The following is a 25,478-nucleotide window of genomic DNA, read 5'->3' on the forward strand; positions in this document are numbered from 1 at the left end:
TGTGGGATCCAACACTAACTGTGGTATTAGTGTTGGTGGCTAATTAATCAGAACATACTGTACAATATATAGCACTAAGGGGTAGTGAGTATAAAATAATACCTAAATAAAATCCCAGGTGTTTTAAGTCTTTTAAAAATTTTATTTATTCACTAGAGACAGCCAGAAATCAAGAGGGAAGGGGGAGGTAGAGAGGAAGAAAGGCAGATACCTGGCAGCCCTGCTTCGCCACTCGTGAAGCTTTCCCCCAGCAGGTGGGGGCTAGGGGCCTGAACCTGGGTCTTTGTGCACTGTAACATGTGCACTCAACCAGGTGTGCCAACACCTGGCCCTAGGAGTTTTTTCACTTCTTTTTATTATTGGAGAGAGACATTGAGAGGGGGAGAAAGATGGCTCTACTTTACCTGTAGCCCTACTTCACCAATCATGAAGCTTTCCTCCTGTAGATGGGGACCAGGAGCTTGAACCCAGGTCCTTGCAGACTGTAGTGTATGCACTTTTACCAGGTGCACCATCACCTGGCCCCCCAAATCCCAAGAATTTGTCATCTGTAGACAGATGGAATGGGCGTGTCAATAAAGGTGGCTGGGGTTCGTGTCAAGAGTAATTCTGGTCCATGTGGGAGTTGAGACTCTTGCAGTTTGGAGGTGAGGACTAGCCATGACTAAGAGTACTGTTAGTGGCATGATGACAAGTATCTTACTTTCCAGTTGTGTGAGCTCTTTGCAAATCATATAGATTATCATTAAATAGTAAAATGATGATACTCCCATCTTGCATGGAAGTTTTAATGAACTGAGAAAATGAGCTTGGACAAGTGTTTTGACTCCATTTTGGTGAATGTTTATTGATCAGCAAATGGCCAGGCCTGGGCCAGGCCTCTTCATGCTCATCAAGGGACTAAGTGGTAACTCAAGAGAGGAATAGGCTAGAGTTACCAGATCCACCCAGAGGTGACAGAGCTTGAGGATTAGCCCAGTTCTCTTTTTTCCCTGTCCTCTGTCCCCTTGTGCTTCCTGCTGCCTTTATTATTTAATTTTTTTAAATTTATTTTCCCTTTCATTGCCCTTGTTTTTTATTGTTGTTGTAGTTATTGTTGTTAGGTCAGAGAGAAATGGAAAGAAGAGGGGAAGACAGAGAGGGGGAAAGATAAGACACCTGCAGACCTGCTTCACTGCCTGTGAAGCTACTCCCCTGCAGGTAGGGAGCCTGGGGCTCCAACCACGTGTGCTTAACCCACTGCGCTACCACCTGACTCCCATTTATTTATTTATTTATTTATTTTTTAACATTCCCCAGATTCCCATTTAGCAATACAACCCCCACTATTTCATTCATCATTTTTCATGGACCTGTATTCTCCCCACCCACCCACCCACCCCAGAGTCTTTTACTTTGGTGTAATACTCCAATTCCATTTCAGATTCGACTTGTGTTTTCTTTTCTAATCTTGTTTTTCAACTTCGGCCTGAGAGTGAGATCATCCCATATTCATCCTTCTGTTTCTGACTTATTTCACTCAACATGATTTTTTCAAGGTCCATCCAAGATCGGCTGAAAACGGTGAAGTCACCATTTTTTACAGCTGAGTAGTATTCCATTGTGTATATATACCACAACTTGCTCAGCCACTCATCTGTTGTTGGACACCTGGGTTGCTTCCAGGTTTTGGCTATTACAAATTGTGCTGCCAAGAACATATGTGTACACAGATCTTTTTGGATGGATGTGTTGGGTTCCTTAGGATATATCCCCAGGAGGGGAATTGCAGGGTCATAGGGTAGGTCCATTTCTAGCCTTCTGAGAGTTCTCCAGACTGTTCTCCACAGAGGTTGGACCAATTGACATTCCCACCAGCAGTGCAGGAGGGTTCCTTTGACCCCACAGCCTCTCAGCATTTGCTGCTGTTACCTTTTCTGATGTGTGACATTCTCACAGGAGTGAAGTGATATCTCATTGTTGTCTTGATTTGCATTTCTCTGACAATCAGAGACTTGGAGCATTTTTTCATGTGTTTCTCGGCCTTTTGGATCTCTTCTGTGGTGAATATTCTGTCCAATTCCTCCCCCCATTTTTGGATGGGGTTATTTGTTGTTGTTGAGTCTGGTAAGCTCTTTATATATGTTGGTTATTAAACTCTTATCTGATGTATGGCATGTAAAGATCTTCTCCCATTCTGTGAGGGGTCTCTTGATTTGGGTAGTGGTTTCTTTTGCTGTGAAGAAGCTTTTTAATTTGATGTAGTCCCATAGGTTTATACTTGCCTTAGTCTTCCTTGTAATTGGATTCGTTTCATTGAAAATGTCTTTAAAATTTATGCGGAAAAAAGTTCTGCCAATATTTTCCTCTAAGTATCTGATAGTTTCTGGTCTAACATCCAAGTCCTTGATCCACTTGGAATTTACTTTTGTATTTGGTGAAATACAGTGATTCAGCTTCATTCTTCTGCATGTTTCAACCTATTGTTTCCAACACCATTTGTTGAAGAGACTCTGCTTCCCCCATATAATAGTCTGGGCCCCTTTGTCAAAGATTAGATGTCCATAGGTGTGGGGCCTCATTTCTGGGCTCTCAATTCTATTCCACTGGTCAGTGTGTCTGTTCATGTTCTAGTACCAAGCAGTTTTGATGACAATGGCCCTATAATATAGTTTGAGATCTGGCAGTGTGATGCCTCCGGTTCTGTTCTTTTTTCTCAAGATTGTTTTGGCAATTCTAGGTCTTTTCTGGTTCCAGATAAACATTTGTAGCATTTGTTCTATTCTCCTAAAAAATGTGCTTGGGATCTTGATGGGGATAGCATTAAATTTGTAGATGGCTCTGGGTAATATATTCATTTTGATGATGTTAATTCTTCCAACCCATGAGCATGGAATATCTTTCCACTTCTTTGTGTCTTTTTCAATTTCTTTGAGTAGTGACTCATAATTTTCAGTATACAAGTCTTTCACTTCTTTGCTTAGGTTTACTCCTAGATATTTTATTGTTTTTGTTGCTATAGAAAAAGGAACTGATTTCTGGATTTCAATTTCTTCTAACTTAGTGTTTGCATAGAGGAATGCCACTGACTTTTGAATGTTAATTTTATAGCCTGACACATTACTGTATTGCCTGATGATTTCCAAAAGCTTCTTGCTAGATTCCTTAGGTTTTTCCATGTATACTATCATCATCTGCAAATAAGGAGAGTTTGACTTCTTCTCTTCCAATCTGTATTCCTTTAATTCCTTGCTCCTGCCTGATTGCTATGGCAAGAACTTCCAGCACTATGTTGAATAGTAATGGTGATAGTGGGCAGCCCTGTCTAGTACCTGATCTGAGGGGAAATGCTTCCAGTTTTTCACCATTGAGTATGATGTTGGCTGTAGGTTTGCTATATATAGACTCCACTATCTTCAGGAATTTTCCATCTATTCCTATTTTTTGTAGTGTTCTGATCATAAAGGGATGTTGTATTTTGTCAAAGGCTTTCTCTGCATCTATAGATATGACCATGTGGTTTTTGGTCTTGCTTTTGTTGATGTGGTGGATCACATTGATTGATTTACGTATATTAAACCAACCTTGCATGCCTGGGATAAACCCCACTTGGTCATGATGAACAATTTTTTTGATATACTGCTGTATCCGGTTGGCTAGAATTTTGTTCAATATTTTCGCATCTATGTTCATCAGAGATATTGGTCTGTAGTTTTCTTTTTTGGTTGTGTCCCTGTCTGCTTTTGGTATCAGGGTGATGTTGGCTTCATAGAAGCTGGAAGGGAGTATTCCAGTGTCTTCAATCTTCTGGAAGACTTTTAAAAGTAGAGGTATTAGTTCTTCTTTGAAAGTTTTGTAGAATTCATTTGTAAAACCATCTGGTCCAGGACTTTTATTTTTGGGAAGATTTTTGATAACTGTTTCAATTTCATTAGCTGTGATGGGCCTGTTCATGTTATCCACTTCCTCTTTACTTAGTTTTGGAAGTTGGTAGGTATCTAGGAAATCATTCATTTCTTCCAGGTTCTCTAACTTGGTGGCATATAGTTGTTCATAGAAGCCTCGCATGATATGTTGAATTTCTGCAGTGTCTGTTGTGATATCTCCTCTTTCATTTACTATCCGATTTATTTGGGTCTTCTCCCTTTTTTGTTTTGTGAGTCTGGCTAAAGGTTTGTCGATTTTGTTTACTCTTTCGAAGAACCAACATTTACTTTCATTGATCTTTTGTATGGTTTTCCTATTCTCAATGTTATTTATTTCTGCCCTAACTTTAGTAATTTCTGTCCTTCTGGTTGCTTTAGGGTTCCTTTGTTGTTCTTCTTCTAGGTCTTTAAGATGTGCAATCAGGCTGTTTATTTGTGCCTTTTCTTGTTTCCTAATGTGTGCTTGTATAGCTATGAACTTCCCTTTTAGGACTGCTTTACCTGTGTCCCAAATATTTTGATAGCTTGTGTCTTCATTTTCATTGAACTCTCGAAACATTTTGATTTCTTCCTTGATTTCCTCTTTGACCCAGAAGTTGTTAAGAAGTGTACTGTTTAGCTTCCACATTTTGGCACTGTTACTAATCTTTTGTTGATTGTTAAGTGTTAGTTTAATTCCACTGTGGTCTGAGAAGATGCTTGGGATGATTTCAGTGCTCTTGAATAGGCTGATGCTGTCTTTGTGGCCTAACATATGGTCTATCCTTGAGAATGATCCATGTGGATTTGAGTAAAATGTGTATTCCAGTTTCTTGGGATGAATGACTCTGAAAATGTCCAATAGTTCTAGTTTATCTATCTCTTCATTTAGCTCCCTTATGTCTTTACTGATTTTCTGCCTGGATGATCTGTCAAGTTGAGAGAGTGGGGTGTTGAAGTCCCCTACTATGATTGTGTTACTGTTAATATATTGCTGTAGCTCTTTAGTAGAAGTTTGATGTATTTAGATGGTTTCTCATGGGGTGCATAGATATTAATAATTGTTAAGTCCTCTTGATTGACTGATCCTTTGAGCATTAAGTAGTGTCCATTCCTATCTTTTTTAATCTTATGTATTTTAAAGTCTATCATGTCAGATATGAGAATAGCTGTTCCTGCCCTTTTTTGTGGGCCATTGGCTTGTATGATAGTTTTCCATCCTTTAAGTCTGTGTTTGTCTTGTTGCGTTAGGTGAGTTTCCTGTAGACAACATATTGTTGGGTTGTGTTTTCTGACCCATCTTCCTACTCTGTGTCTTTTAATAGGTGAATTCAGGCCATTCACATTTATTGATATCAAAGATTGAAGATATTTTAACGCCATTCTTGTAGAGTTTTAGAGTGTTTTGATATATGTTCTATTTGTGGTGGTCTGGTTGTTTATAGGAAAGCTTTCAGAACTTCTTTCAAGGCAGGCTTGGTGATGGTTGCTTCCTTCAACTGTTGCTTGTCTGAGAAGGTTTTGATGCTTCCATCTAGTCTGAATGACAATCTAGCAGGATATAGTATTCTTGGCTGAAAGCCTTTCCCCTTGAGTACTCGATAGATATCTTGCCATTCTCTTCTGGCCTGTAGTGTTTGTATGGAGAAGTCTGCTGCTAATCTTATGGGTTTTCCTTTGTAGGTGACTCTTTGTTTTTCTCTTGCAGCCTTGAGGATCCTTTCTTCATCCCTATTCCTTTCCAATCTAAGTATGACATGTCTTGGTGTCTTTAGGTCTGGGTTCATTCTGTTTGGGACCCTCTGGGCTTCTTGAATCTTTATGTCTTTGGTGTTGTCTAGACTAGAGAAATTTTCAGCTATTATGGCCTGGAGAATGCTTTCTTCCTCCCCTTCTCTTTCTTCCTCTGGTAAGCCAATAATGCGTATATTGTTTCTTTTGAAGTCATCCCATAGGACTCTGTTGTTGTTTTCAGCATCTCTTCATCTCTTTTTGAGATCTCTTACTTCTTTTTTAGTTGTCTCTAATTCATCCTCAATCTTGCTAATTCTGTCTTCAGCCTCATTGATTCTATTCTCTCTGCCCTCTACTGCTTTCTGGAGTTCATCTATTTTGTTGCCCTGCTCTGATACTGTTTTAGCTTGTTCAGCTAGTTGCCTTCTTAGCTCAGCAATTTCAGCTTTCAGCTCTCTAATAACCATGAGATTATTAGAATTTTCTTCCATATTCTCATTTGTTGTTCCTGCAGTTCTGATTACAATTTTTTCAAATTCTTTACTCACTCCTGTTATTATTTCCTTAGCTAATGTTTGGATGTTGAACTCGTTGTTTTGTGCTTCGCCCTCTGGAGGACTTTTAGCTGGACTCTTGTTCTGGTTCGAGTCTCCATTATTTTTTCTTGTTGTTTTAACCATTTTATATAAGTTAACAGTTTTTTCAATCCCTGAGTTGGAATTCAGTGGTGTAAAAGCCTTTTTTTTTTCCCCTGTAGGCTATGGTAGCCTGAGGGCTTTTAAACTATCAATAGGCTTCTTGGCTTAATCAATGACTCCTGACCAAGAGATAAAGCAGGGTGTGGCAGAGATAATCCAGTGGTTATGCAAAGAGACTTTCACAGCCCTTCAGCTATGCCACCGAGGTATAGGTCTTCTCCTGAGTTTCCCAGTTAGATCTCTGTGCCCTGGTGTCCCTCCCTGTTGCTGCTCCAGATTCTGAGGGTAGTAGCAATGGAGACTCAGAGTTGTACTTGGTGAGTCTCTGGGGAGTCCTTTCCTCCCTTCAGCTGTCCCCTTGTTGGTGGAGCAGACTGGAGGTGGTGTTTCCACTGATAAACTGTTGAACTGTTAGCAGTCACTTAATCTCTCCTTAGGCCCCTCTCTCCTCTCTGTCACCAGCCACGCGTGTTTGTACTCACGGGTGATTTACTGGGTTCCTGTGGTCATTGTAGTCCTGTCTTGTTTCGGTCCGGGTGGTCTCCTTTGGTATTCCTAGTTGATCCGGGAGAGGAGAGGAGAGGAGAGGAAAGTGATCTGCTGCTCGTAGCTCCGCCTCCGGAAGTCGAATCCCATTTATTTATTTTTTTTCCCTGCCCTCACAAAAGCCCTCTATTTGGTAGTAGTTTTTTTTTTTTTGCCTCTAGGGTTACTGATGGGGCTCGGTGCCTGCACTAAGAATCTACTGCTCCTGGAGGCTATTTTTTCCCTTTTGTTTCCCTTGTTTATCGTTATTGCTGTCATTGTAAGACAGAAATCAAAAGACAGGGGGGTAAAAAGATAAGACACCTGCAGACCTTCTTCACCGCTTGTGAAGCAACCCCTTGCAGGTGGGGAACCAGGGGCTCAAACTGGAATCCTTATGCAGGTCCTTGATGTGCACTTAACCCGGTGTGCCAATGCCTGGCCCCCAGTAGTCTTTCTCTTAATCCATGACTGGAATTTGCCCAGCACAGTTCTGGGCAGATTTTTTTTTCTTTTTTTTTTTCCTCTAGATAAAAACAAAACAAACAAACAAAAAAAAACACAGCACTGAAAACTTTCTCCTCAGTACAACACTCCATGTGGTTCAAACCTGAATTATGAGCATGGGAAAGCAGGCAACTTTCCAAGGAAACTATGTTGCTACTGCCCTAAACTTCCTGTCACCCCCTCACCCCACCCCGTTTATTTGTGATTAACAGTTGATTACAAGATTGTAAAAGTAGTGTATCGTACCACACCACACCCATCACCGAAGTTGTGTCCCCACCCTCCCAACTTCCTGCTTTTTTAAAAAAATATTTTATTTATTCCCTTTTGTTGCCCTTGTTGTTTTATTGTTGTAGTTATTATTGTTGTTGTCATCGTTGTTGGATAGGACAGAAAGAAATGGAGAGAGGAGGGGAAGACAGAGAGGAGGAGAGAAACATAGACACCTGCAGACCTGCTTCACCGCCTATGAAGCGACTCCCCTGCAGGTGGGGAGCCGGAGTTCGAACCGGGATCCTTATGCCGGTCCTTGTGCTTTGCGCCACCTGCGCTTAACCCGCTGCGCTACAGCCCGACTCCCTTCCTGCTTTTTAAGTGACTTTTATGTCAACCTCAGACACTAAAGGAAAATACACACAAACTCTGGCATGGCTGTAGTGCTCATCCTCCACTTCTGGTCCATGCCACCGGCAGCTGCTTTTTATCTAGCAGAGGCTCCCACTTGCCATTCCCTGCTGTGAGCGAAGTTTGTGTCACGGTACACTAGGGACCTCCTGCTGGCCACTTAGGTAGCCATTTGAGTTTACTGGCCCTGTGATTTAGTTTCAGGTTTGACCTAGAAGACTGGTGCTAGGTTCTCAAGATTCTCCTTTGTGAAGGAGAAACACCTGCACTTGACCTTGCAGTAAAGAGCACCTGAGAGCCTATTCAGATCCATCCCCCATTGGTATGTTAAACATGGAGCTACAGACTAGAACCCAGGAGAGCCCTGACCCTCCATTTTACTGCAACGGACACAAATTTCATTACCTATGCTGGCTGAAGTAGAAGGGGTCATGTAAAACACAGGCAGTGCCATCCCCTCTGCATATCCTGTTGTCACTTTAATATAAACACGAGTAAAGACAAATTTCACTAATAGTGCTCAATACTGGGAAAAGAATGGTGCAAAGGGCACTCACTGTAAAGAATGAGGAATAACTGGGCCAGGCGGTGATGCACTTGGTTAAGCGCACACATTATAGTGCACAAGGACCTGGGTTCAAGCACTTGGTCCCACATGTAATGGGAAAGCTTCATAAGCAGTAAAGCAGTGCTGCAGGTGCCTCTCTGTCTCTCTTCCTCTCTATCCCCTTTCCTTCTAAATTTCTTTGTCCTATCAAATAAAATCCTGAAAAAAGTGAGGAATAACGGGGGTGACAGAACTGTAAAGAGTCATTAGAGGGGAAAGAGAGACAGAAAGATTTCTATATGGGTGGAGGTAGAAAGCCTAACGATTCAGAGACTCTCATGTCTGAGGCTCCAAAGCCTCACATTCAATACTGAGCAGTGTTCTGGTAAAAAAGTAAGTTCTTTGTCCACTAGTAACAGCTTTAACTGGCAGGTAGGCAATATATAGATAAGTCATAGAGCCTAGAGTTTAGAAATAATAAAGGTGAAAAAGAAAAAAAGTCATCAGAAGACCCTGAAGCATTCTTGCTCCTGCCATGTGGAAATGAGGACACAGTATTGCCAGTCTTTGATTATTTTTTTTTTGAGAGAGAAGTTGGACATCTAGAATTTTTTTTTTTTTTTTTTACCAGAGCACTTCTCAGTTCTGGCTTATGGTGGTGCAGGGGCTTGAACCTCGGACTCTGGAGCCTCAGGCATGAGAGACAGTCTGTTTGCATAACCATTATGCTATCTACCCCTGCTGGATATCTAGATTTTAATGATGTAGCATCTCTCAATTTTTAAATGTTGACAACCAATTCAAATTTCTGTAACACTATCACTGGTTGTAACCTATGGTTTGCCTGTTTGTGTCTGCTAAACCAAGTCTCTGCTTTCCTTTTGTGCCCAGCCCCCAAAGGGGTGTCAAGACAGGCTGCTGGGGAGGGAGAGGTTGGTAAGAGATGGTTCTGGGGAGTCAGGCAGTAGCGCAGCGGGCTACGCGCAGGTGGCGCAAAGCGCAAGGACCTGCTCAAGGATCCTGGTTCCAGCCCCCGGTTCCCCACCTGCAGGAGAGTCACTTCACAAGCAGTGAAGCAGGTCTGCAGGTGTCTATCTTTTTCTCCCCCTCTCTGTCTTCCCCTCCTGTCTCCATTTCTCTGTCCTATCCAACAACGAATGACATCAACAACAACAGTAATAACTACAACAATAAAACAAGGCAACAAAAGGGAATAAATAAATATATATTAAAAAAAAAGAGAGAGAGATGGTTCTGTCTGATATGGGCCCTGTTTCACTGTCCTGCAACAAACTCTTGAGAGCATTTTTGTTTTCTCCTGATCCATGACTGACCCTTTCAAACTTCGAGGCTGAGGTGGCTGCCTGAGCAGCAGGGCACTCACATTCTCTGCTCATGATGAGTGGGGCCAACTCTTACAAACCTTGGCATCCAAGGGTGCCAGAGCAGCAATGACTTTCCAGGGGTTAAAGCAAGCCCTTTTCCTCCTGTGCTTGCTCCAACTTCTGGTGTTTAGAGTGCAGGCCTCAAACAGAGATGCCCTCAGTCTATCCTAATGATGCACATCAACTTAGGCAATGTATTACTGGCTGTCACATACTGTATCTCAACAGAGGAAGTGGGTACTGGGTCAGAGTGAGGTAAAAGCAAAGTGGATGAAAGGATACCCCAACTGTCATCTCACCTGAGATGTGAAAATTAGAATGGACAACTTCATTCTTCATCCATTAAGAATGGCAGCTTCATCTATTCCTGAAATATCTCCATTCCCCAATCCTGGATGCACACTGAGAGGCAAATCATAAGGGAGCAGAACAAGACTGTCCTGCCAGTTGATGACTACCACTTCATCTCTCCTTCCCCCGAAACTCTGCCTTGTTGACCCTACCTATGAACTAGTGTTGTCCTAAGAGTATGCTGCCCTTCAAGTCAGGCACAGGGGAGCCAAGTCTGGGTGTAAGGGTCCCTATGTTTAGTAATGCCTTTGTTTATCCACTGAAAGTGGACGACAGATCAACCTCCAGCTGCAGTTCCCAGAGAGCTTGGGATTCTGCCCGAAGAGACAATTTCACTCCTCAAGGACTTCACACTCTTCCTTTCCTGGAAAACCATTTAATTAGCTTACAATGGCAGCATAGAGGGAGACACAGAAGCTGAACCTAATGGGTTGTGCTATAAAAAAAAAACAAAACAAAAAACCAGGTCTCCTTCCTGGCTTTGAACAGAATTAGCAGCAATTCTAAGAGGGCAGGCCTCTGACAGTTGTTGATGCAGAGAAGTTACACCCAGAAAGCCAACATTTAAAGTTGTTGAATGCTCAGCAGATGAGGGTGGGCCAGAGTGTGTGGACTTGGGGTTCTCAGGCTCCATCTAGCTGGCCTCTGGCAAGAGCGGTGTTTCAGGATGGATCAAGGAGAGGTGAAAGCTGCAGAGCAGAGATGAGAGGTTTGGCCAGAAAAGGCCAAGGCACTGGAGCAAATTTGACTATGGACACCAGCCAGCTCAAGCAGGGTTCTTACAGATCTTACTGCAAATAAAGCCATCCATGCAGTGCAGGAATTTGGCCTCCCAGTCTAGCATAAATGCATCTCACAGGCCAGAAATCAAAGCCAAAGCATCAGTCCTGTCCCATAGCACCTCACAGATGTGGGGCTGGGTCATTGATGTGACTGGACAATCAGCTCAGTGACAATTCTGACAGCTGGGGTGGCAGGGAATCCCATTCACTCTGCAGCGGCAGCCACCACTGGTATCTCCTGGGCCCTAGAAGATAGAGGGAAAGAGAAGGTGAAGGCAGTAAAGCTAGTGCTCTCGGGGCCATTGATGGTGGCATACAGTTGAGTGCACACATTATGTGCAAGGAGCTGGACTTAAGCCTCTACTCCCCACCTGTAGGAGAGAAACTTTACAAGCTGTGAAGTAAGTCTGTGGTTGTCTCTCTCTCCCTCTGTATTTCCTCCTCCCCTTTCAATTTCCCTTTATTCTATCAAATTAAAGGAAAAAAGAAGAAAAGAGAAAAAAACAGCCACCAGTAGTGGTGGATTAATTGTACAGACACGAAACCCCAGCAAAAACCCTGGTAGCAATAAAGAACTCTCCATCCCAAAGAAGGACACACTCCCACCTGCCTCTTTGGGCAGATACCCCTGCTAAGGATGACCTTCAGAAGCCTCAGCAGCCCAGGGGAAGCAATCATTAGGGTCTTTCTGGGATTCCAGTGTCCCTAATAGCACGGTCTCAGTCCCTATACTGAGGTCCAGAACAGGATAAGATGTGACAGATCCTTGCACATTCTGGGTAGACCAACATATGGCCTCTGCCTCTGTTTATTTTTTTGATGTAGTTACATGTCACTACTCCTGACTTTTTTCTTAAAGAGATGTAGGGGCAGTGATGTACCCAGTTAAGTGCACATATTACCATGCACAAGGACCTGGGTTCAAGCCACTCCCCACCTGCAGGGGGGCATTTCACAAGAGGTGAAACAGGTCTACAGGCATCTTTCTCTCTCCCTCTCTATCTTCCCATCCCTCTCAATTTCTCTCTGTCCTATCAAGTATAATCAAAAGGAAAAAAAAAAAAAAGCCACTAGGAGCAGTGGATTCATAGTGCCAGTACCAAGCCCCAGCAATAATCTTGGTGGCAATTAAAAAAAAAAAATGAAAAAGAAAGAAAAAGAAGAAGAAATAGAGACACAACAGCACTGAAGCTTCCTCCAGCACCATAGTACTCCCTTGTAGTTTACTGGGGGCTTGAACCGAGGGTTGGGGTTAAAGGCTAAGCTCCCAGATGAGCTATCCCATGACCCCAACTGCAACTATGTCCATCAGCATATACCAAGTCCCCAGTTCCAGAGCGAACCTATAGTGACAGCTAGCATGTGTCAAATGCTTGCAGGTGACAGGCACACTGCTAATCAATCTTCTTGTATCCCTTCATTTGATTCTGACAATCACCCTAAGGTAGTCCCTGAAGTCAGCTCCTTTGAGTCACCTGTCCCACACCCCTGCCAGCTCTCTGCCCCCAAGACTCACCCCAGGGCCCCAGCGTGGGCCTTTGGTAACCCAGCAGATTTCAGTGTGGCAGACAGTGCAGCGGATCCAGTCACAGCCATCTTTCTTCTGCACCACAATCTGGCACTGTGGACAGTGCATGGCCTCACCCTGTTGTAGCATGGACTGGAGCAGAGCAGATGTTGACTGGAGGGCCAGGCTGAGGCAGCATCTCAGCTAGCTCCACTGCCTGGCCCTGTCCACATCATAGGGGAAATGTAGTGGAATTACCCTCTTGATACCTCTCTAACTTACCACTTGACCCAAGTCCCATCTCTGGATAGGACTGACAGCTAGAATGGAGGTGAGAGTCTCCAGGAGTCTATGAACCATAGCCCTTTCTGAAAAACCCCATCACCTGTTATCTCCCAAAACTCAAGTCAGCTGATCCCAACTTTACCATTAGCATCTCTGTTGTCTGCCGGGCAGCCACGTCGTTCTGAGCCTGCATTGCCAGATCATCCTGGTATTCCTTGCAGTTCATCTTCTCATGGATGGCCTGTAAGGAGGCAAGGGGCTCAAGGCAGGAAGGTTCCAGGTGGGTGGCAGTGGGGGTTACAAAGCTGGGAGAGGCAAGGGGCAAACAATGCCTCTGGATGTTGTCATAAGACTTTGCTTTGTAAACCATACACTCATTTCACCGCACACCCAGGTCAGGAAGGTGAAGCCTGGGTCATCACACATAAAAACTTAGCTTCTCTCCTGCAGGAGGAGACGAGACTTGAACATGGTAATGTGTGCCCCCTCAGGTGTGCCACCACCTGGTCTCTATATATACTTACTTAGGGGAGAGCACAGAAATCCCTACACCATATTTTCTCACAGGCAGATGTCCCTTTGTCCATGGGTGAGATCTGCCTCAGTTGCAAGTCTAATGAGCTCAAATTAAGCTTGCTTAGTCACAGACATGCCTGTTTGTTAGAGACAAGTCCCCCCACCCAACTTTGTTTGTTTGCTTTGCTTGTTTAGATAGACAGAGAATAAAGAGACCATAGCACTGAATCTTCCTTCAGTGTGGACTCAAACCTGACTGTATACATGGCAAAGCAGTCAGGGGAACTATTCTGCCAGCCTGAGACCAATCTCTTTAATGGGCAACTGTTGAGGTGATGAGGGGCAGAAATTGGCCTATAGTAATGAATAGGGTTCAGAGCAGAGGTTGCCAGTTTGGGGCCAGAGTTGGGATATGGCTGAGACTATGGCTGGGGGTTGGCCCACAGTAAGGGCTCAGTTTGAGACCAGAGTTTCAGAGCTGGGTCTTGCCTCAGCCTAAATTGAGGTTCCTTCTGGGGTCATGTTTGGGACTGGGATCAGGCTTAGTCCAGGGTCAAGGCTCAGCATGATGCTGAGGCCAGTCTTGCTAACATGCAGCAGGAGAAAGCTGCTGGCAGGACTAGGTAATGAGGCAGTATGGACCACCAGCCCCACCTTGCAGAGCAGACAGTTGACATGGGAACACACAGGGCAGGTGAACTCATTAACATCATCCTCAAAGAAACACCATCCTTTGCAGTCTGGAGTCTTGCAGTGGTAGCTCAAGGCACTTCGATTTTCAGCGATGGTGATGCCCAGGTCCAGAAATCGCTGGTAATCTTCAGGGGTGAGGAGCTGCCAACAGACCAACCACAGCCTCATCAAAGAGGGTTCAGAACACCTGCTGTCTTTCCTTCACAAGGTTGCTTTCTTCACCAGCCACCTCCCTTAATTCCTGTCTGTCCTGCTCACTGCTTGTGACCTGTGTATCCTGACTAGGAAAGGTTCTTGATAGATGCTGTTGCCGGCATACCCTCTGGAACAGCTTCTACTTATCAGTTCAGATCCAGGCCCTCCCCAGGCCTTACCGCCCGGATCTCCCTCTCTTGCAGCTTGCCCGAGCAGGAGTAGGTGTTGTCAATGAAGGGGCAGGAGACCTCCGCCTCCTGGCTGTTGCAGATGGTACCTTGCAGACATTCCCTGGGGAAGGGACAGGGTGGAGGTTAAAAGTCATCTGACTCTCACTCTCTGGGATTGTAGCCTGGACCTGATGAAGCCTGCCTGACCCCAGATGCTTGTCAATATTTTCCCCTTCCCGCCCCTCCCACTTATCCATTACTTTAGGCACCTTTGTCTACCCGCTGCTCTCTGCTCCCTTAAGGACTGTAAGACCCTTCTCTTGGGCTCCCTGCATCTACCTAGAATTTTCTCAGCAAGTGACCCTGTCCTACCTAGAACAACCCGAGTCCCTCACTACTGGAGCCCCAATGCCTTGCCTGGCATCCCTGATACTTCTCCATCCATTCCTTTGCTTGGCTACACTGACTCCTTTTTTTTAAACCATAATCCACTAGCACTTAAGCTTTTTTAAAAAATATTTATTTATTTATTTATTTATTTCCTTTTGTTGCCCTTATTGTAGTTATTGTTATTGCTGTTATTGATGTCACTGTTGGATAGGACAGAGAGAAATGGAGAGAGGAAGGGAAGACGGGGAGAGAATGAGAGACACCTGCAGACCTGCTTCACTGCTTGTGAAGCGACTCCCCTGCAGGTGGGGAGCCAGGGGCTCAAACAGGGATCTTTATGCTGGTCCTTGCACTTTGCGCCATGTGCACTTAACCCGCTGCGCTACCGCCCAACTCCCAGCACTTAGCTTTTGACACAATTTACAGTTTAACACTGGCCCTCTCCCGGGCACTGAGCTTTTGCTCACTCCTGCATCCCCAGGCCTATCACAGTTCCAGGCACTCTGCTGTAATGGCAGAACCACCTCCTCAACAACCAAGCACAGGCATGCCAGGCAAGGAGCTTCAGTGTATTTGCACAGGCCTGGAATTCCTGGTAGTGGGTAAGGGAACGGGGTCTTGAGTAAGTTGCTCCTCTGCAAAACAGGGAGATGGAGCCTACCTCTTGGGTTTTTGTGGGTGTGCAGTGAGCACAGGCCCCACCCACTCTCAGCCCAGAGGAAGGTGTAGCAGCGAAAAGGCTGCATTGGTAGGGTGGAAGGGGAGGGGGAGGCGCACCTGCAGAAGGTGTGCAGACACTCGCGAAGCACCACCGCCTCGCCGGGCCCCAATACCGAGTAGCACACAGGGCACTCGGTGGGCTCAGTGTTCAGCACCAGGCTCCTCTGATCCAACTGGATATGCCGCAGGTAGTTCCCCTCCTGCTGCTGCTGCTTCCGCTGGGCAGATGGAGCAGGGCCGTGGGGTAGGTCAGGGTGTCGGGAAGGATGGGACCAGGAAGGGGTAGGACCAGGAGTTAGGGGTAGTGGAAGAGTCAAGACCCCAGGTTGTGAAGGAGTAGTCAGGCAGGGGGCAGAAGTAGAAGTCAACAGGAAAGCTAGGAGCAGCACCAGGCAGGGTCAGATTGGGGCTGCAATCTGGGATCAAGCCAGGCAAGGGAGTTAAAGCAGTAGGGAAAGGAAGGAGGCTAAAGCCTGAGGAAGGGAGGGCCTAACTCTCTACCAAGAAGCAGAGTTGGGCTAGGATTACGAGAGAAAGGCAGAGTTGGCTCAAAGTCACTGACTGTCAGGGGTATGAGTGGTCAGGAAGGTGATAAAACTAGCAAAGCAAGGCAAGAGAGAGGACTAAGTCTTGTCAGGGCTGCCCTGACAGGCCAGGACAAAGGGGGACACTGAGTCCGAGGGCAGTGCAGGTAGAGGGTGAAGAAAGCCCATGTGGATAAGGGATCACAGCTCTAAGTGTCTGTGCAGGTGGAATAGCGAGCAGTCAGGGGAAGGGCAGAGGTTAACAGGTTGGGGTGGGCTACTACAGAAAGGGAAGTGAAAAGGGAAGCAAATCAGGAATAGACGAGTAAGGTCAACAGAAGAGTGAGAGATGAGGTCATGGTCAGGCAAAGGGGAGGTGAGGACCCTGCACCACAGATAGTAGTGAATGGGGCTATGGCTGGGGCCACAGTTGGAGTACTGAGTAGGGCCCCTGGTGAGCACAATGGGTGTGTATGTCAGAGCTAGAGGCCTGTGGTCACAGCCTGGAGAAGACAGGTCACAACCAGTGAGCTAAGGGGTCATGAGAAGGAAAAGCAGCCATGGAGGAAGAGTGGCAGTATGCCCATAAAGCAAGGCAGGAAGGATGCTTCCTTTCCTGGCTTGTGCCTGCCCTGTCCAGTCTGCAGCTGTGCATCCGGGACTTCTGCGCCCACCTGCTGGTACTGGCGTAGCGCCTCCTCCTCGCCGGCCAGGCGAGCTCGCTCTTCCTCATCAGGCTGGTACGAGGCGGGGACCTGGTAAGTCTCAGGCCGAGCCTGGCAGCACATCTCACACCCTGGCCGAGTGGGTTTGTTGATGAAGGTGCACCCGGGGCACTGCCAGCCCACCTGGGAGCAGAGGGGCAGTGAGCAGAGATGCAGGGCAGGGGCAGGTAAAGGGCGCACAGGGGCAGCTTACCGGTGGGGGCTCAGGCACAGCTTCTGGCTGTGCCGTTCCTGGCTCTTGGGATGTCCTGGGCCTCGAGGGGTCTGCTTCCAGGGAGCCCCGTGGCTGCAATGTGAGATCCTTGAAACCCAGATCTGGAGAAGGCGATAAGAGTCATGGATTATGCAGCCCTTGAATTGGAGCCCCCCCCCACACACACACACCTCCCCACTCTCTCCCTCCTTCCTGGAAATGTCTCTTGCTTGATCTTACCAGGGAAGCCTAGACCTGGTTCCCACAAGGTCAGAGCCCCTTCTCCAAGTATGTCTCATTGTCCTCTAGATCCAAACTCCACCTAAAAACTGACCTCTCTGGCACCAAGGTGATGCGTCTAGAGGGACATAACACTTCTGAGGTGCCTCACCAAATTCATCGTATATTTATAATTATATATCAGGATTGATAAGGGAAGGCTGCAGAGACCCATAGCTAAAAAGACTGAGAGATATGGTGGCCAGCTCTCTGTCAGTGAGACAGCAGGTACAGCTTTGGTGAAATATCAATGTACATTTATTAATTATATGTGGTCATGTAAGAAAATGACCCTGTTAATGGACTAAGAGAATGGGGGAATGCTGGTACTTTGGTGGTAACACACATCTTGAAGAGGTGTGAAACTACTCCTAATATATACACCAATGTTATTTTTATTAAAAAGAATAACCCCCTTGTGGTCCAGGAGGTAGCGCAGAGGATAAAGCATTGGACTCTCAAGCATGAGGTCCTGTATTCAATCCCCGGCAGCACATGTACCAGACTGATGTCTGGCTCTTTCTCTCTCCTCCTATGTTTCTCATTAATAAATAAAAATCTGGGCTGGAGAGACAGCATAATGGTTATGCAAAAGACTTTCATGCCTGAGGTACCAAAGATCCCAGGTTCAATCCCTAGCACCATCATCAGCCAGAACTGAGCAGTCCTCTGATCCAAAAAAATTAAAAATAAAAAAATAAAAGTCTTAAAAAAAAAAGAATAACTCCCTTTTAAAAAGAAATATAAGGGTGCTAGGCTAGGAAGATAGCATACTGGATGTGCAAAAAGACTTTCATGCTTGAGGCACCAAAGGTCCCAGGTCCAATCCCCAGCACTACCATAAGCCAAAGTTGAGCAATGCTCTGGTAATAAAGAAAGAAAGGAAGAAAGGGAGGAGAAAGAGAGAGAAAGGAAGGAAGAAAGGGAATTTATGAGGGACATCATGCCTGTACCTCACTCTAAAGCAGTTCAAAAAATAATTTATATGTATATAGCTAACATTTACTATGTATATAGATAGTATATGTACTTGTACATAGAGTTACAAAAGCAAAGTGACAAAATATTTAATATTGTGGGAAGGGAGGTGCCCATAAGAAGGGTACACGGGAACTCTTTATATAATTCTAATTCTACAGTTTTCCAACTTTTCTATAGGTATGTAACATTTAAAATAAGAAGTAAAAAAAAAAAAATTTAGAGCAAACTCTAGTTGTTATTATCATATCCAACTGACAGATTTGTAAAAATGATGGAACAAAGGAGGGGCTTGCTCAGAGTCACACAACTGACAAAGGCCCAGACTGAAGCTGGTTCCACTCCTTCAGGCCTACAGTTCTCAAAACAATTCCCTGATGTAGCTGGTCTGTCCTCTGTCCTCTCTTCCCCACCTTGTATAAGGTCCTCTGGAAAGTCCCTGACTGAACACCCAAGGATGCTGTTCTCTCTCTCTGAAATCTCAGGTGAACTCATTCAGGAGCAGTGTCTCTCTCACCTTCCAGCATCCGCAGCTGCCGCTCCCGCTGCAGCTCCTGAGGGTTGAGCGAGGTGTTGCGAGCTGATAACAAATAGAGGTAGGCGTTGTCTCCATTCCGCCTTACCCCATGGGAGTGCAGAGTCTCCTGATCCCGGGCCAACCGTTGCCCAATCACCCACTGCTGCAGGATAGGTGGGAAGCCATAGTCCAGGAATACCTGGCAGGGGGCATGGAGATGGAGAGCATGGGAAGGGAGGACCAGAGTACAGACAGGTCAAAGCAAAATGAAAAAAGTCTCTGTACTCACCATGTCTTTGAGGGAAGCCACTGTCATGTCAGGTCGCACAGTGAGCCAGATGGTGACAGTGTGCATCTGAGCATCCTCCACGCTCACGCACAGCCTGTCAAGAAGGGCAAGGGCTCTAGCCACCAGCTATAAGACTTACATGAATAAACACACACACACACACACACACACCCCTTCATGTATACACATGACCTCCCAGTCTAGGTGAGGGTCTCTTTGGGATTCCTACACCCTGTGCTGCCTCTTATCAGAACCCACTGCTTAAACCCCTCCAATGGATGGGAGTCAGGTGGTAGTGCAGTGGGTTAAGCGCACGTGGCACAAAGCGTAAGGATTCCGGTTCAAACCCTGACTCCCCACCTGCAGGGAAGGGGGTGTGCAGGGAAGGGGGTCTGCAGTGAAGCAGGTCTGCAGGTGTCTGTTTCTCTTCCCGTCTCTGTCTTCCCCTCCTCTCTCCATTTCTCTCTGTCCTATCCAACAATGACAATATCAATAACTACAACAATAAAACAGCAAGAGCAACAAAAAGGGAATAAATAAATATTTAAAAATAAATAAATAACAGTATTACTGCACAGAAATTTTTTAAATTTTTCTTGGCCCAGAAGGCAGCACTGTAGGTAAAGCACTGGACATGCAAGCATGAGGTCTCAAGTTCAGTCTCCAGCATCACATATGCCAGAGTGAGGCTCCAGTTTTCTCTCTCTCTAAAATAAATATTTAAGAAAATAAATAAACATGGGGGCCAGGTGGTGGCACACCTGGTTGAACACACGTTACAGTGCACAAGGACCCAGGTTTGAGCCCCCATCCCCACCCGCAGGGGGAAAGCTTTGTGAGTGGTGAAGCAGTGTTGCAGGTGTCTCTCCCTCTCTATCAACCCCTTCCCTCTCAATTTCTGGCTGTCTCTATCTAATAAACAAATAAAGATAATAAAAAAATTAAAGAAAACCAAACACCAGCTTTTTCAGGATCCTCAAACACTTTTGGAAGTGTTAAAAAGGAAGGAATAAGAGGGCCAAGCAGTAGTGCAGCGGGTTAAGCGCATATGGCAAAGACTGGCATATGGATCCCGGTTCAAGCCCCCGGCTCCTCACCTGCAGGAGGTTGCTTCATGGATGATGAAGCAGGTCTACAGGTGTCTATCTTTCTCTCCCCCTCTCTGTCTTCCTCGCCTTTCTCTATTTCTCTCTGTCCTATCCAACACCAATAACAGCAATGGCATCAATAACAACAAAAACAACAAACAAAATGGGGAAAATGGCCTCCAGGAGCAGTGGATTCATAGTGCAAGCACCAAGCCCCAGTGATAACACTAGAGAGAAAAAATAAGGGAAAAAAGAAGAACCAGAATTGATCCCAAAGAAATCAAAGATAAATTACAGTCAAATAACTACAGTAAAGCATTCCCAGAGAAGTTGCAAGAATGGCAAAAAGTGGGGGTCGGGCGGTAGCGCAGTGGGTTAAGCGCACGTGGTGCTAAGCGCAAGGACCGGAGGAAGGATCCTGGTTCAAGCCCCCGGCTCCCCAACTGCAGGGGAGTCGCTTCACAGGTGGTGAAGCAGGTCTGCAGGTGTCTGTCTTTCTCTCCCCCTCTCTGTCTTCCCCTCCTCTCTCCATTTCTCTCTGTCCTATCCAACAACAACTACATCAATAACAACAATAATAATAAGCACAACAATGGTAAAACAACCAGGGTAACAAAAAGGGAAAAAATGGCCTCCAGGAGCAGTGGATTCATGGTTCAGGCACCGAGCCCTGGCAATAACCCTGGAGGCAAAAAAAAAAAAGAAAAAAAAAAAGGCAAAAAGTGACTGATATCCTACCCTTTTACCTGTAAGTAAGTTTACAAGGAAAAACAGAAATATTAAATGCCCACCCCCAAAGGCAATTAATACATCTAAAATAGAAGATTCTGAAGAGCTGAGTAGTGCTCCGGTCTCTCTCTTATAAAAGTAAGCAAGTAAATCGTTAAAAGAATGAAAAGAAGGGCAGGGGTAGGTAGTATAATGGTTATGCAAAGAGACTCTCATGCTTGAGGCTTCAAAGTCTTAGGTCCAATCCCCAAACTACCATAAACTAGAGCTGAGCAGTGCTCTGGTAAAAATAAAATAAAATAAAATAAAATAAAATAAAATAAAATAAAATAAATGAAAACTTAAAATATTATTCAAACAAGAGTAGCACTTTCTCATCTGGATTGCTTGCCATCAAACTTGTTTATGCTGTTACTTTTTTTTAAATGTTATATACTTCCTAGCAACCCTATGAAATACTGCTATGTGCCATTTTTAAAGTAGAAAAAACTGAAACTGAAAAAATGAAGTGTCCAGCACTCAATTTCAATTGATTAGTGACCCAAAGGGGTGAGGAAGTCCTAAGTTCTTGGTAGGTCATGCTGTCCTCCTCACCTGATGTCCTGGGACGCACAGACCTCGGGCTTCAGATGTATATTCAGAGGCACCTGGTGCTCTGCCAGCCAGATGGCACATTCCACAGCTACCTTTTCATCCCCGCCAGCCACTGCTCTGGTGAGCTTCAGGGCCATCTCCTCGGCTAAAACCCAGCACAGGAGAAGGTTGGCACAAAGTTTTTTTGTTTTGCTTTTTTTCTTCAGGAACTGGAGTCAAGTAGATTCAGGAGTCAGTGAGCCTCTGATACCTATTCCTTTCTGTCTTCTTGATGAATGCCTATCTACCTTTCAGCACCCAGTTTAAGAGTCCCCTTCTCAAAGCTGGAGAGGTGGCTCAGAAGCAGAGTTCATGTACTGTATGCATGAGATCCCGAGTGCCGTCCCTAGCACTGCATATGATGGAGCATCACTCTGGTCTCCGATCAGTATATAAATAAAGAGCAGCTAGGGAGATGGCTCAATTGGTAGAGCATCAGACTTTCAAGTTGAGGTTTGCAGTTTGATCCCTGGAGCAGCATCTATCAGAGAACTGCTCTAGCTTCCCCCCCCACCCCCCCACTGCTTAGGAGAAATTCTCTCTTTTGTCTATAGTAAGTAGAAAGATAAATCTTGGGGGCTGGGCAGTAGCACTGTGGGTTAAGCACATATAGCGCAACAGGACAGGAGTAAAGATCGGGGTTAGAGCCCCTGGCTCCCCACCTGCAGGGGCGGGTCGCTTCACAAGCAGTAAAGCAGGTCTGTAGGTGTCTATCTCTCCCCCCCTTCCCCTCCTTTCTCCATTTCTCTCTATCCTATCTGGCAACAACATCAATAACAACAATAATAACCACAATAATGATAAAAACAAGGGCAACAAAAAGGAAAATAAATAAAAAAAAATATTTTAAAAACAAAGACAGATCTTTAAAAATAAATAATGGTACAAGACATCTTAGTGTGGGGGCCGGGTGGTGGCCTACCTGGTTGAGTACACATTACAATGCACAAGGACCCAGGTTCAAGTCCCCGGTCCCCACCTGCAGGGGGTAAGCTTCATGAGTGATGAAGCAGTGCTGCAGGTGTCTCTCTGTCTCTCTCCCTTTCTATCACCCCCTTCCCTCTCAATTTCTGGCCGTGTCTATCCAATAAATAAATAAAGATTTAAAAAATTTAAAGAAAAAGACATCTTAGTGTGAATAAAGCATTGGACTCTCACGAATGAGGTCTCAAATTCAATCTCTGGTGTTGGATATGCCAGAGTGTTAATATCGTTCTTTCTCTCATGAATAAATAAATACAATTAATTTAAAATATCACTTATCTTGGAGGCCCTCTCCATTTGTCACTTTTTTTTTCTCCACACTTCCATTCAACTGTGAAGTATTTATGAGCTCCTATTAGTATATCTGCCACTGTCCAAGAAACTAGGATTTTGCAGTGGATAGAAGATGGGAAAGTAAAGGCAAAAGTGGCGGGAGGCGGGGGTGGGGGTGGGGGTGGAGGGCTGTGGGAAGAGGTGGCAAACCGACAACTGAAGCCTGTGTCCCCCACAAGCCTGAGAAGTCTGTGTCACCGGGAGGCCCTCACTTCTTCTCGGCAAGGAGGACTCATGGACTTGGGGGCCTCAGATAAATGAATAACCAGATGTCTCTAGGCACTACCATGGCCCTGGAGAGGAAAAGGGAGCGCAGGTGCACAGAGGAAAAGGGAGCGCAGGTGCTCCATCCGCGTTAAAGCCCTCCCCCTTCTCCCCTGCTAGGCTCCTCTAATCAGACAAGCAGGCCAGGTCCTGCCGGGGTCCAGCTGTCGCCCACCTTTCTTGGTCTTCTCGTCCATCTGGCCCGGCTGCGCCCATGCCCCCTCCGACGGGGGCTGCAGCTCTGGAGAAACTACCTCCCGGTCACCTGGGAGAGGCTGGCGGTCTTCGGTGTGGTCCGAGCTGTCTCTGCGCCTCGGCGTCCGCGGCAACAGCCCGGCACCATCCCACCACCTGGGGACCGAGGCCCAGGCCTGGGGTCGGGAAGGGCCGACCGCGAGGGATGGAGCGCGGGGGACAGGCCTGGCGGGACTACGGGAGAACCCGCGGCAACCCCCACAACACCCGGCCTGGACAGCACCAACAAGCCAGCTCCCTTGTGGGGGGCCCAGTCCTTCAGAAAAGGGAAGAGGAAGTTGTACGTGGAGTGGGGAGAAAGTGAAAGTGGGGGGCCCCCCCCGGAAGTGGGGCGGAAGATTTTGGCCAGAGCCAGGACCCAAGGCGATAGGCGCCTAGGCCATGCCAGATGGTCCTGTCTGGGACCCAGGCTGTACCCGGTTCTCAAACCCCGAGTCCCAGGCGCCCCCAGCCCTCAGATCCCACCCTGGGATCCCCAACTTTTACTCACCTATGGGGCAGCAGCAGGGTTGGGGGCGGGGAAGGGGGGTGAGGGAGAGAAGGCAATCTGAGGGGGGCGGGACCGAGGGCTGCGTAGGGGCGGGGTGGGAATCAGGGATTGGTCTATGTCACTGGGGGCGGGGAGAAGGCGGGCCGTACAGCGAGGACTGGGCTGTATTGGTGGCAAGTGGGACGAGGGGCGGGGATTGGATCTGTCTGGAGGGGCGGGGATTAGACGTTTCTGGAGAGGCGGGGCGGAGCGTTGAGTTGACTTCCTAGAGGCCTGCACACACACAGGTTTTCTTAGTCTTTGGCTCGGTTTGCAGAAGAGAAAAGGTTAGGTTTCTGACCTAATACAATCTGATTTGATACCGAGTCTGCTGGACTAAGAAGTTACCTCAAGCCTCCTTAGCTGTGTCTAGTCACTTAATTCACCTTTTGATTTTTTAAAAATATTTTTTCTTTTAAAAAAATTTTTTAATATTTATTTTTATTTATTTATTCCCTTTTGTTGCCCTTGTTGTTTTATTGTTGTAGTTATTATTGTTGTCATTGTTGTTGGATAGGACAGAGAGAAATGGAGAGGGGAGGGGAAAGACAGAGAGAGGGAGAGAAAGATAGACACCTGCAGACATGTTTCACCGCTTGTGAAATGACATCCCTGCAGGTGGGGAGCCAGGGCTTGAACCAGGATCCTTATGCGGATCCTTGTGCTTAGCGCCACCTGCGCTTAACCCGCTGCGCTACAGCCCGACTCCCATATTTTATTTTTCATTGTTAGATTTCAAATCTGTTAAGTGAAGGGATTTCACTTTCTAGACTTTAGTAATAGTTGCAAGCTTGTATTTAAGCAAAGAAAACATTTTTGTTTTTTTCCTTATTAGGGGAATTAATGGCTTACAGTCAACAGTAAAACAAATCTTTTAAAAATATATTTATTTGGATGTCGGGCGGTAGCGCAGCAGGTTAAGCACAGGTGGCGCAAAGTGCAAGGACCATTGTAAGGATCCTGGTTCAAGCCCCTGGCTCCCCACCTGCAGGGGAGTCACTTCACAAACGGTAAAGCAGGTCTGCAGGTGTCTTCCTCTCCCCCTCTCTGTCTTCCCCTCCTCTCTTCATTTCTCTCTGTCCTAACGACAACGACATCAATAATAATTACTTCTTCTTCTAGCGTTTGCCCTTCTTCCGTAGCCAGTCAACAGCGTCAACAATAAAACAAGGGCAACAAAAGGAAATAAATATAAATACATATTTGTTTATTTTTAATTAGAGATGGAGAAATTGAGGGGGACGGGAGATAGGGGAAGAGAGAGAGAACAGTAAAATACAGTAGTTGGCACATGTGTAACATTTCTCAGTTATATTTTTTTGCCCCCAGGGTTATTACTGGGGCTTGGTGCTTGCACTATGAATCCACTGCTCCTGGAGGCCATTTTTCCCATTTTGTTGCCCCTGTTGTTGTCGTTATTGTTATAGTTGCCATTGATGTTGTTGTTGTTAGTACAGAGAGAAATTGAGAGCAAGGGAAGACAGAGAGAAAGAGATCTCTCTCTCCACCATCACCAGTCACTTCCATCAGGAATATAATCATAAGCCCTTTCAAGGACCTCTCCAGGACCTTGCCCTCACTATAAAGTAGCAATGGCAGCAACTGCCCCACTTTCCAAAGGAAGGCTGAGTCAGTCTACTCTGCC

The 25,478-nt window shown here is 45.9% G+C and overlaps 1 protein-coding gene across 3 annotated transcripts; it reads right to left on the reverse strand.

The window, feature by feature from the left end:
• Positions 1 to 10,615: 10,615 nt before the first annotated feature.
• On the reverse strand, positions 10,616 to 23,857 carry RBCK1 (RANBP2-type and C3HC4-type zinc finger containing 1). 3 transcript variants are annotated; one of them, XM_007523047.3, is made up of 13 exons: positions 23,795 to 23,857; positions 23,225 to 23,400; positions 21,430 to 21,574; positions 19,019 to 19,112; positions 18,730 to 18,928; positions 16,956 to 17,077; positions 16,712 to 16,885; positions 15,571 to 15,731; positions 14,413 to 14,524; positions 14,000 to 14,179; positions 12,972 to 13,070; positions 12,554 to 12,697; positions 10,616 to 11,282 (listed from the first exon to the last, which is right to left on the reverse strand). In XM_007523047.3, the coding sequence occupies exons 2-13, from the start codon at positions 23,244 to 23,246 to the stop codon at positions 11,202 to 11,204; spliced, it is 1,533 nt and encodes a 510-aa protein (XP_007523109.2). In that variant the 5' UTR covers positions 23,247 to 23,400; positions 23,795 to 23,857; the 3' UTR covers positions 10,616 to 11,201. The 3 variants fall into 3 exon arrangements, with proteins under 3 accessions (XP_007523109.2, XP_060043875.1, XP_060043885.1); XM_060187892.1 differs by lacking the exons at positions 12,554 to 12,697; positions 23,795 to 23,857 and having other exon boundaries at positions 23,225 to 23,665; XM_060187902.1 differs by lacking the exons at positions 15,571 to 15,731; positions 21,430 to 21,574; positions 23,225 to 23,400; positions 23,795 to 23,857.
• Positions 23,858 to 25,478: the final 1,621 nt, after the last annotated feature.

The sequence above is a fragment of the Erinaceus europaeus genome, chromosome 1 (genome assembly GCF_950295315.1).
Source record: "Erinaceus europaeus chromosome 1, mEriEur2.1, whole genome shotgun sequence".
In the NCBI taxonomy this organism is placed as follows: Eukaryota; Metazoa; Chordata; class Mammalia; order Eulipotyphla; family Erinaceidae; genus Erinaceus; species Erinaceus europaeus.